We start from the raw sequence: 11541 nt of genomic DNA, 5'->3' as shown, positions 1-11541 counted from the left end.
GATTGCTATTACGTTAAATTTTAATTCTCTTTGAGTTAGGTGGCTTTTGGTAGTGCTCTTTGAGTGCCCCTTCTTTTAGGCTCTTTTAACGGCCGAGTGTCAACTTGAATCGCTCTTTTTGAGTGATGCTGCTTTGGAGCTGCCTTCTGGAGACCTTGTTGAGTACTTTTACCCTGATATTTCTCTTTAAGTGTGTATCCGGTTGAAGCTGCTTCAATTGTGGATTGTGGAGCTGAATACTTGCACTCTAAGAGCGCATAACTTTATTTAAGGATTTTTTTTCGCTTTGCGATGGTTCTTGGATGTTTTTGCAGGTGCAGCTACTGAGTTTTATTACTCGAGTAGATTGAAGGGAAGAGAACGTGATGCACTTCATTGTACCTATTTTTTTTTCTGTTAACATTGAGATCCACGGATAAGCTAAGTTTTACAAAAATAAGTCTAAATACTGCTGTATAAATTAAAATATATTCAAATATTGAATAGTCATTTGGTCTAATGTTGGCGAAACAAATTAACATTTGAGCTGAATTTCTCTTGAGCTGATGCTTGCAGTATGCACTCGAGAGTTTGTTCTCTCGCAGGGAAAGTCGAGTCTCAATTACGCACTCCAAATATGCTACATGCTCTTATTCTTTTCTGAGCTTACTTCTCGTCTGAGTGATACTATTTCTCTCTTCCATAAACTCCCCCCGAGTGACTCCTTTTGAGTTTCACGAATTCGCTTATCGCTCGTTGCCAATTCTCTTCGCTGTAGCTTCGGCTGTCGTTAGCTTTCCGGATGATTTCCGCTCTTTCGCTGCTCGGATGAAAATTCACCACACACACGAGCGTGTCGAGTGTCTCCTACGTTCGGGTTCGGGAAAAGCACGACACACAGACGCACACACTGAACTCGCGGAAACGACGAGCACGAGCACGGGGGCTATGCTATGTGGAGCCTTGGCCAATCGTAAAAGTTTTCTACGGTATTTAGTACAATTTCGGGATTTGGCAGGATGTAACGAGCGGTGTAAGGAAACAGAGAGCGCGCGTATCCTAACCATCCTATTCGTGTGCGATAATTCAACAACAACAAATACGCAACCGCCACAACAACAAAAAATATTAAAAAAATCGAAGAAAAATCTTTACAAAAATTGTATAACAAAAGTGAAGGAATGAAAATTGTATACAAAATTTAAGATAAAAAGGAAATGCCCGAACCGGCAAAAAGTGTTTTCTGACCATCTAATACCACCGCGTCCAAAAGTAAAGCCTTCCGCAGAAATCGTCATAGTCTTCGGCTTGCCTCGGTACAACGGTTACCCGCCTCCAACCCCCCTCTATCATGCCACTTAACCCCATAATGCTCCTTGTGCATGTGCGTGTGTGTTGCGCCTCAAGCCGGTTAATGGTTCAACGGTGAAACCTAGGCTAATATTTCGCCCCCTTCAGCTGCTGAAAAGCAAATCAACTGTGACTGTAACTGTATCCGATATATACGTATAGATGGATTCCATATATAATGGTAAATCTTTTGGAAACAAAATTACAAAGATTAAGCTGCAGCACAGTACCTTTGTGTGTGTATGTGTTTGTGTTTGACCTGGAAAATCGGAAAAACGTTGACATACTTAGGTTTTTCTTATGATTTTTAATAGATTTTTTGAGAGGTTATCAATGAAAGGAAAAGCCCGCTGAGAAGCATCCCTTTATGGGTTTGGTTTGGAAGAGATACGTTTCTGAGAACAAAAAGTCTCATTTATAAGCACGTAACGTTTTCGAGCGAATTTTTTTGATAAAGTTGTTCCATTAATTTGTTTAATTTATGTTTTAAACACCTCTCTATTACACTTTAATACTACATTCTCTTTCCGGTGTAGGCTGTGTGGGTTGTGTAGGCAAGTTTTCAATTTAAATTTATATTTCTCTTGGCATATTGTTGAGGCAGGTTTTCTATTAGTTTGTAACATTTTGGAATGGTTTTTCTTCCCTTTCCAGTTGAAATAGAAATTGTATTGTATTTTCTATTTATATTTCCTTCAAGGATTGTATCTTTTTGGGTTATTTTATGCATTCATCTCCTTTTGTTACAATGTAATTCTTTTCTCAACTCTTTGACACAGATTTTGTCCATAATTTTGATCAATTTTCATTTGATTTTCGACAGCTAATCAAAGGCCAACAGCCCCTTGTAACTGTTTCAAGGGAAATATCCTTTAAGCAGGACTCTAACCCCTTTCTTGGGTATAGCACACCCCTCTATAATAGTGTCGTTTCCTTTATTTCCACTTTTATGGTTACCTTTTTGCCTTTTTTCTCTTTCTTGTTCGGGGTTCCCTTGGATTTGGTTTGGTTTTTGGCTTTGGCCGCACACACAATTGAAAATTCAATTGATTTACAAAATGAAGTTGCTGCTGAGGATACGCCGGCGAAAGATACTTTTTATCTATTTTCATTTGCAGTTTTACGATTTGGAAAGGCCCTGGGGGTCTGTGACTTGGTTTTCCTCCTTAAAGCGAAACCGTTTGGGCAATTTTTCACAGACTTTTCCGCTGAAGGTAGTGGCACGAGGGCAGGAACGGGGAATGGGATGGGATATCTGCAATTTGGTGCGAAACTAACGCCACGTTCTCACTCACTGATTGTTGTTGGTTTTCCCCTACCCTCTTCGTGTGTGAAAAGTTGTGTGTGTGTGTTTTGTATCTGTGCTTGTGATTGGAAGCGGCCTAAAATCGCTTTAGGAGCAGCTGTGAAGTGATTTCTGGGGGAGAAAAAAGGTCCTGGCCCTTGCCTGACTGCAGAGAGAGAGAGAGAGAGAGAGAGAGAGAGAGAGGAAGAGCCCCACACAGATTGACATAGTTATGTTCTCAGACCAGTAATGGGAAATCGGAAATCTTTTTCGAAAAGCGCTCTAGGAAATTCCAGTTTTGTGTGTGGGTTAGGGGTTTTTGTTTTCTTGTGTTTTTTCTCTCAAGTGAATGCTTTACAATGTTGCAGAAGTTAGAGGCAAACTAATGCAGTTTTAAGTGTGGAAAATGTCTAACTTTAAATTTAATTGATTGCTGCTTCAAGGAACTAAAATGTTATATAAAAATGGTTTACAAATAAATATAAGTAAACTATAAGAAATAAAGGGATACAGAAACAGAAAAGTAAATTAAATTAAAAAATAATAATTAGAAAAAAAAATTAAAAGGTTACAAAAAATATAAAAATAAAGGAAATATATAGGATAGGAAAGAGAAGAGACAGCTGTAAAAATAAATAAGTGAAAATAATCTACGAGTAGCCAATGGATTATTATGTTGCGCAAAGTAAGAAAAAGTTTAAAAGTTCTTCCCTGAGAGTTTGCATCTTGCATTACGAAAACTGGCTTAAAAGTGCATCATATTTTCAAGAGAGAGAGAAATCCCCCTCTAAGCTCATTAATTTCTGTTGTCTCACAAAATGGGCTTTCTGCTTGGGAAAGTATGCAAGAAAAAGTATCTTACGAGGGGGAAACCCCATTGACAAGTTATATGCGCTTTACTCTCCCATCCATCGATGAATGGAAATGCAGTTTCTCTGTTGCCGTAGCCGTTGCCTGGCAGCCGGGGGAAAGAAAAGTACAGGGAATGGGAAATCATTTAAGTGGCACATCCATCAAAGCTCTGTGTTTTCCCCTCCCTCTCTCTGTGCTCTTTGAGGGCACACTCTGCTGAGCTTATAATGAAGCATTTTCCAATTGCTTTTTTGATTCGCATTTTGTTGGCTGTTTGTCAGGCACTTTGTTGTTCATTTGTGGATACTTTTTAAAGGTGAAATTATGGCTGAAGAAGCCAACGATTTTTGGGAGAAAATATATGAATATGTGTGTTGAAGCTTGGACTTGACCTTTCCCTAGACTTTTTCCATTTTTAAACACTATATTTTGTCGAAGAATCTTCGGATCCATTCGGGAATTTTTTCGTAATATTTTTTGAAGCATGACTTTGATGACATTTATTTAAGAATACAATTTTTCATTTTCTTTAATCTAGGAATGTAGCCATAACATTTTATTTAGTTTTATCTGTTTTTTTAAAGTAGTCTCTCCACAAAGGCCATAATTTTCCATAGTGACCACAAAACTTGTGCAAACATTTCTAAAAAACATGGAAAACATGAAATCTTAACTAGAAACTTTTCTGCCTTTTGTTCCCCCTACACCATTTCTTATCCTCTTTGTCTCTTTTCATTGCGCTTCTCTCCATTTCTATATATCTCATGCTCTGCCTTTTTCCCTTTTGTCATATTCATAGCCCCAGGACATACATAGATTTGTATGTAAGTACATACACTTGTCCTTTAAAAAAGAACTTAAAGCTTGACAAGGACCTGCATCCCCTCAGTGCCAGTGCCAGTGCCAGTGCCAGTGCCTGTGCTTTGCTGCTCGCTTAGCTCAAACCCAAAAGTAATGCCTGGGCACCACTTTTCTTAAGGAACTTTCCTCCGTTTTTGGTGTCAAGTGTTTTTATTAGAACCAAAGCGACGAAGAGAAGAAAAAATAAAATAACAACAAAAAATTGCAGCTGTGTGCAAAAGGGAAGGATGTACAAATTTTTTCTTTATTTTGGGGCAGGAATCGAAATTGGAATTGTTTTTCGCACCACTACAGACAGAGAGAGAGAGAGAAGGGTTTTATTTTTGAAGTGAAAAACAAATAAAAAACTTATATGACATGTGTGCTTAATAATTTTATCTAAAAATAGATAAAAGTTAGGAGTTAAGGTAGAGCTTGCTATAATTAGAAACATAAATGTATAGATAGATAGATTAAAAATAGGAAAAGCTGTTGAGAAATCAGTAGAAAAGTTTGGTTATTCAAAGTCTTATCAGAATTAGTTTCGTTTTAATTTACCTAATGAATAGATCGACACCACTAGATATATCTCTTGTTTGATTTGTGGTACAGTGAACATAGGCCAAACGATTTATTTTGAAAAGGAAACTAATGCCAGTTCTTTTCAAAGTACATAGGGAAAACATTGCAGCAGATATTCATTGTTATTTGGCTCTAAATTATGCTCACAGTTCTTTTATTCCATATACATACATATTTTGTATTCACTTTGTGATAATTTCTGAAGAATTTACGAATTTGTAGGACGTAGATGTGCAGCCTTTTATTTCGAAGTTGGAGCATAGTAGTCCTCAACCTTCTTCAATTTATAAGCTCCACAGGTTTTTCTCTTTATTTGCTTGTAGCATGATTTCTCCACAAATTTCTACAACTTTCCTTCAAGCCTATCCCAACAATTGCATTCCTTGTCGCTCTGTACTGTTGCTGTAGAAAATGCTGTGTAAGAGAAAACAGAGGAAAAGCCAGACCCCACCATTGACGGGAAAGGCACTTCAAATGGTCGATTTGGCTGCACGCCTCCTTTTTGTCTGTTTAAATAACGTTTTAGTCCTGACGTTCGTCATGGTTTGAAGTCATGTCTGGTTGGGGTTTTAGCACCACAGCCAGGGTGGGCCAGGGCATGGCTGTGGCTAGGGCTGGGCCCACCCATATGCACTCCTGTTGTTGCCTGTTGACGTTTACAATTTGGTGTTGAAAACTTTACTCCAGCTGGGGAAATTGGGTAATACTCAAACGATGATGATGACGATGGCAAATGGCGATGACTGCGGCAATCCTGTATTAAGTACGCGACGAACCCTCCCTCTCTTTTTGCAACAAGCAAAATTTTAATTTATATAGAATGAGTGGCCTGAGAGGGAGGGGCAGGACTGTTGTGAGAGAGGTGCTTCCTAGAGTACCTTTGCATTCCTCATCTCCTCTCCTCTTCTTGCTGGCAGTCTTCAACATTTCAATGTTCGTGCTGCACTGTGCTTACAGCACAGCACACATACTGCATATACTCATACTCGTACACATAAAAAAATCCAATTATTTTAAAACTTTTGACAACTGCAACAACAATGCGAGAGAGGGCTATGAAAACAATAAGAAAACTGACTGCCAGCCGAAAGGCAACAAAAACAGTGAAGGAAAGTGAAGATTTAAAAGGACGAAGCTAAGGGATACCCTGAGAGGTACAACTGTTCCGGGGAAAGCTATAAAGAAAGCGTAAAAATTGATTCGTTCAACAAATATCCCCATAGGTGAGAGCAAAGTTAGTCGTTGCTGACGAATTTCTTAGAATTTCTAGCGACAGTACTTGCAATCAACGATTCTGGTCTATGTAGTACCGAAATTCCTACCTTTTTTGACATGTCAAACATCTAGTAAATCCCATAATACCCTCCCTGAAGCAGAGAGAGTATGACAACAGCGAGTGCTGGAGTGCAGCCATAAGAGAAAGAGGGAAGGTCCACAAAAAAAGCACCAGAAAATGGGGGGAAGTGGAAAGGGTTCGGCAGCCATTATAACTTCACTTGAAAAGTTTAATTGATTTTTACAAGAGCATATACAAGTATAGCCTGTGGCACGTATACATATGTACGTATACACACACATATACACATATATAGAGAGGTAGAGATTGAAGGAGTGGGCCTGAATGCAGTCATGGTTTCGTTTTATTTTTTTTTTTTTTTTTTTTTTTTTTTTTTTTTTTGTGCTAAGTGGGTCTATAAGTTGATGTAAACAAAGTGGATGCAAAAAAAAAAGGGTAGAGAGAGTGAGAGAGAGAGAATGGCAGAGAGATGGCAAAGAAATCAAAAGTAGCATTCTACAGTCAGGTGCAAATTGTTGGCGGCCCCATGCCCGGAGTCAGGGTTTCTTTTTTTGCCCTTCTCTATTTTGTTTGATTTTTCGTAGAGCTAAGCCGACTTTTTAATTGCCGTCGAAAGTGTAGGGCTGTTACTGTAATTATTGGCTTGTGGCCTTTGTTCATTGTGGGGGGAATTTTTTTTTAGGTGATTGGCTTAATGAGGGCGTTAAGGGAGACGCTTCTAAAGACAGAGTAAAAATTGTAAATCCATGATATTGCCTAGATTTGTATTTATTTTGTCTTGAACGAGTTACAGATTTTTCCACCACACACAAAGGTTTCTGTGTGTCAAAGTTCGAGCTCCACAGAATTTTAATCCTAACAATCGTTTTCTTTCCCTTCACAGGAACTGGAACTTAAATCGCAAATAACAAATAAATCAATAAGAAACTGCATATCTCTGAATTTATTTGATAAATCAATAGAAATTATACATATATCTACACATTTGTAGTTTTTTAAGAGTTCTTTAAGTATTTAAGTTCAAGTATAAGCCAGGTAAACGTCTATGGTCATATAAGTAACAACAGCTTCCCTCCACATGTGAATATCATCGACAATGATGATATCTACGATGATGATAACTGCGATGCGACTGTAAACCCCAAATCCCTAACAACAATCAATCAATCAATCAATATGTGTGATCTGCAACAACAAATGGAACTGGAACTGATACAACAATCGCAACATTTGGCGTGACAACATTTACAACAATTGCAATAAATGCTGCTATCATGCCAATAATGATGATGACATCGCATTTACTAACACATCTTGTTATATCCGATGATTTTCGGCTTGCGAAAATCTATTTAACAAACGATTGAAACGATTGTCTTGAATATTTGAAACGAAACAACAAACCTCAACAACAACCTACTAAACACTCCCTCCCCCACACACACTCTTTCCTCTGCTTTCAACACTTACACAAAAACATATCTCCACCAACTCTGTTGTGCATATTGCTGCCATCTCTCTCTAGCGAAAGATAGCCAGCGAGTGAGTGAGAGTGAGAAAGTCGAGAGGTTGTCGATCGTCAGCAAGAGAGTAAGTCTGACAAAGACAGAGACAGCGACAGACAGAGAAGCTGTGTAAATAATCGAAAAGATAGAACTATCGTTGTTGTTATCGACTGTCGCCTAACCTCCTCCCCACGAAACCCTTCGATATACACAAAACCCAGATCATAGATATAATGGGTCTGCAGATGGCAGCATCCAATTTTGTTGCAGCATCCAGCCTTCTAGCGTTGTTGTTGCTCCACTGGTCGCCCGCAATCGTCGATGCAGTCCGTAAGTACCATCCACTACACTATAAGCATTATTATCCACTTGTTAATTTTATCGTACATCCACTTTTACACGCAAGTTTTACGGCTAAGTTTACGTTAAGTTTTCAACGCTCTTCATTTTGGGGGGAACTTTCGGTGCAGCTGGAATGCCGGCTTCAACTTTTTGAAGATGAGTTGAGTTTTACTTTGGATTTCAGCTTGAAAGTTGCCCTTCTCAAGTGTCTGAAATTAACCGAGTGGATATAATATTTATTTAGCTCAAGCATTTTCAATAAAAAAAGAATTTTTTAATCAGTTGAGAGTCAAATTAGCTGGAAAAGAAACTACTTCAAGGAGAAAAACTTTACTGAAAGTAAAGTGGTGTTGAAAGTAATTATTTTCCATAATTAAAACCTAAAAGAATATAGAAAATAAAAAGGAAATTGTTTATCAGCCAAAAGAATTAAAGGAATTAGAAAAGTTTCAAAGCAAAGAAAGGGAACAGCTCTGCTTAGCTTTGGGTGGGTGTGGCAACGTCAATTCTTTAGCAGTAACACAATGGCAGTTGTTGATGTAAATTTAATAGTCAATCAATCTCAGCATTTCCTCTTGCTTCAATTGCCTTGGCATGTTGAAATGTTTTCTAAATATCTAAATACATTTTCCATTGGATACATAATTGTCCTTTTGCATTCAATTACCATATCACCCTCAAATGCCATCTCTAAATCAAGTCCATTACACACTCTGGGGCGGAACACTTTTGTCACTTAAAAGAAAGAAAAGAAATGAAAGCAAAAACAAAAAAAGAAAACACCTGAAAGAACAAATAACAATCAAAGTGTTGACATTTCAGAATTGCAGTCAAATGTGCCTCATATTTTTGCGCCAAGGCCTTTTGTGAAAGTGTCGGGCTCTCCTCCTACCTTCCGCCTGCCTGCCTTCTGCCGCTTTTTGCCTACTGGGCTTCTGGTCCTCTTGCGCTTCTGCCACCACTCTCTATGGATGGCACTTACCTTTCATAGACGCTTCATTTCATTTGGTTTGAGGATGAGAGAAGGGGGCTTTGGGGCTGTAGCGATAAACAAGCTGCAGGCCGACAGGGAGAGAGGGAGTCAGAAAAACAACGTAACACAAACATTGCATATCCTGCCTGATGTATTTTCTGCATTTTTGTTTGGTTTTTGGTATACCCTGCAAGAGGGGTATCCTCAACTGAGGGGCGCTGGATTGGGATTGGATCCTTCAAGTACCTTTACGTAACACTACCGAGAGGCGGTACTGCATGACACACGAATTCTGCAAGTTATTGTAGGGCAAATCCCATTCTTGGCTTAGAAACGAGGATATCAAAGTTGGATCCTGCACTTTCCTACGTTTTCCCATCATTTAACAACCAAATCCTGTAATGAATTGATTCACAAGGGTATCTAACGCTCCGTTAGCCCTTCATTCTGATGTTTTTGTTGTAGTTGCTGCTGCTGCTGTTGCCCCTGCAGTTTGCAGTTTGTCGCACCTCTTTTTGTGTATGTGGCATTAAATTGAAATTTATGCGGCACTTTGCCGCGTGAAATGTTTGTACAACTCGTTGCGGGTTGCGGCTCTTTCATTCTCTTTTTTTTTTCTTTTGCTCGTTACCCCCCGTTTGCTACCCCGCTCTGTGCTGTTTTGGGGACCAAAGCTCTTCGGGTTGACAGACCGACAAACTGTTGGACAACATTGCTGCTACCGTCGCTGATGCAGCAGGCAGGGGAGAGTAGTGTCTAAAAACATATGCAAAACTGTTTGCTGTTTGCCATGTAAATGGTTTTTGGGGTCCATCCGAACCAACGGCCTCTGGTACTCGTTGGGTGAACTTGTTTTTTTGCTGCCACCCCCCACTGCAACCCATTTATGCCGGCTAATTTGTCCTGTGTTGGAAATTATGACACAAAAGTTCCCGCTCCACGACAATTGTCGACAGTCAACGCTGCCATCGACTCAACTCGCTTTCTCTGCTGTTCTGCCTCGAAATATTATTTTGGTAAAGCAAAAATGGGAACGAACTTATTTTTGCAACAAGTTTTAATTAATTTGCCACAACTCCAGGCTCCAATCCACACCGAATCTCTCCCATTCCCGTTCTCGTTCCACTTCACTCGTCAGCAAAAAAAGGCATAAAGAAGGGGAAAAAAAAACGAAACTTGATGCTACGATAATTTGAAAAGTTTTCGTTTAGACAGGGAACGCGCGGACGGGAAATAAAAACAGAACAGAACAGAGCAGAAATGTGAATGTGGAGCAGCAAAACGTCAGAGCAAGCAAGCGACTGGGCTGAAGAAATATCGCTGCCGCTCAAAAAAAAACAAAAAGCAGGAAAAACTAAGAGTAAAACATCAGGAAACTACGATATATGTATATGGGATCTATGCTGTATTAAGCCTCAAATAAATGCCGGAGCCATAATTAACATATAGCAAAAGTTTTACCATCAGCCAACCTGCAAGTTTTGGAGGCGAGGTGGCAGGGTCCTGCCTGGCTACTGGTGGAGTGTCTGGCATGAAATATGGTTAGAGTCGATTCCATGATTCCGCCGTCCCTACCTCCTGTTTGGTTTTCCGAATGGTTGTGGGTGGGCGAAGGTGGGAGTAATCCGAAATTGATAACTTTTGGCTTGATTGAGTTCGCTTTAGCGCAAAGTAATTAAACAGTAGACGAGAATACGTGTGTGATCAATCCATAGAAACCCGGCGCGCAGGGCAACCAGGGAAAGGCAATCATAAATCAATGATTTCTTTGTAGGATTAAGTTTTGGTGGGGTTGTAGGTGGAATTTGGTGTCGGTTTTTAGTTAAACTTTCATGGTTTGTGTCGCCTATTTAAAGGATTATCCTTTAATGAGCTGTGAATATGTCATTTGGGTAAATATATATTTTCAGATGCTGCCGAATCATTTCACTCTTCTCTCTAAATAAGTTGTTAGGCTCTTTTCCACTTTTCCACTTTTTCAGTTTTATATTCATTTAATTGATGACTTCCATCAACATTCCACAGCCTCAATTTCTTTTCCCACATTTCTCAGCATATATTTCTCCTATTAGCATTAAATATTATTTGATTTGTATTCCCAACATTGATAAATACGTGCTTCCAAAGGACAAAAATACATTTCACAAATTTAATGGAGCGCAATTAGACGAAAGATATAGACGTCTCGGTCATTTTCAATTGTCAGTCGCAATGGCTGCAGATAAATGTTGATTTATCTCTAGGCATCCGTCTCCAGTCTCCACATTAATGTGTTGACATTTTTTTTTTTTTTTTGGGGCAACCTTCCTGCCCCCAAATAAATATATAACCAAAAGAACCACAAGAGAAAAAAAAACTAACAACATTTTGTTGCAGCCATTAAGAGAAAGGTTAGTGGGTAGGAAGGGCCTGGGGTTGTAATGAAAAGTAATAATATTAAATTAACAGAACTCTCATGAATTGTTGCAACCTCTGGGAAATGTGAGTGGTGGAGTGGGAAAATGGGAAAACTGTGGAGTGGAGTCTTTTTTTCCAC

The 11541-nt window shown here is 39.1% G+C and overlaps 1 protein-coding gene across 8 annotated transcripts in view; it reads left to right on the top strand.

The window, feature by feature from the left end:
* LOC117900258 (tyrosine-protein phosphatase Lar) overlaps positions 1-11541 on the top strand; it is a 143450-nt gene that overhangs the window by 27237 nt on the left and 104672 nt on the right. For all 8 annotated transcript variants that reach the window (XM_034810558.1, XM_034810564.1, XM_034810560.1 and 5 more), the window contains exon 3: positions 7711-8020. In XM_034810558.1, coding sequence (XP_034666449.1) covers positions 7924-8020 — 97 coding nt within the window. In that variant the 5' untranslated portion in view covers positions 7711-7923. The remainder of the gene's footprint in view (positions 1-7710; positions 8021-11541) is intronic.

This window comes from Drosophila subobscura, chromosome U, assembly GCF_008121235.1.
Source record: "Drosophila subobscura isolate 14011-0131.10 chromosome U, UCBerk_Dsub_1.0, whole genome shotgun sequence".
NCBI lineage: Eukaryota > Metazoa > Arthropoda > Insecta > Diptera > Drosophilidae > Drosophila > Drosophila subobscura.
Note: the sequence above shows the minus strand (reverse complement) of the source record. Positions and strands in the feature narration are given on the sequence as shown.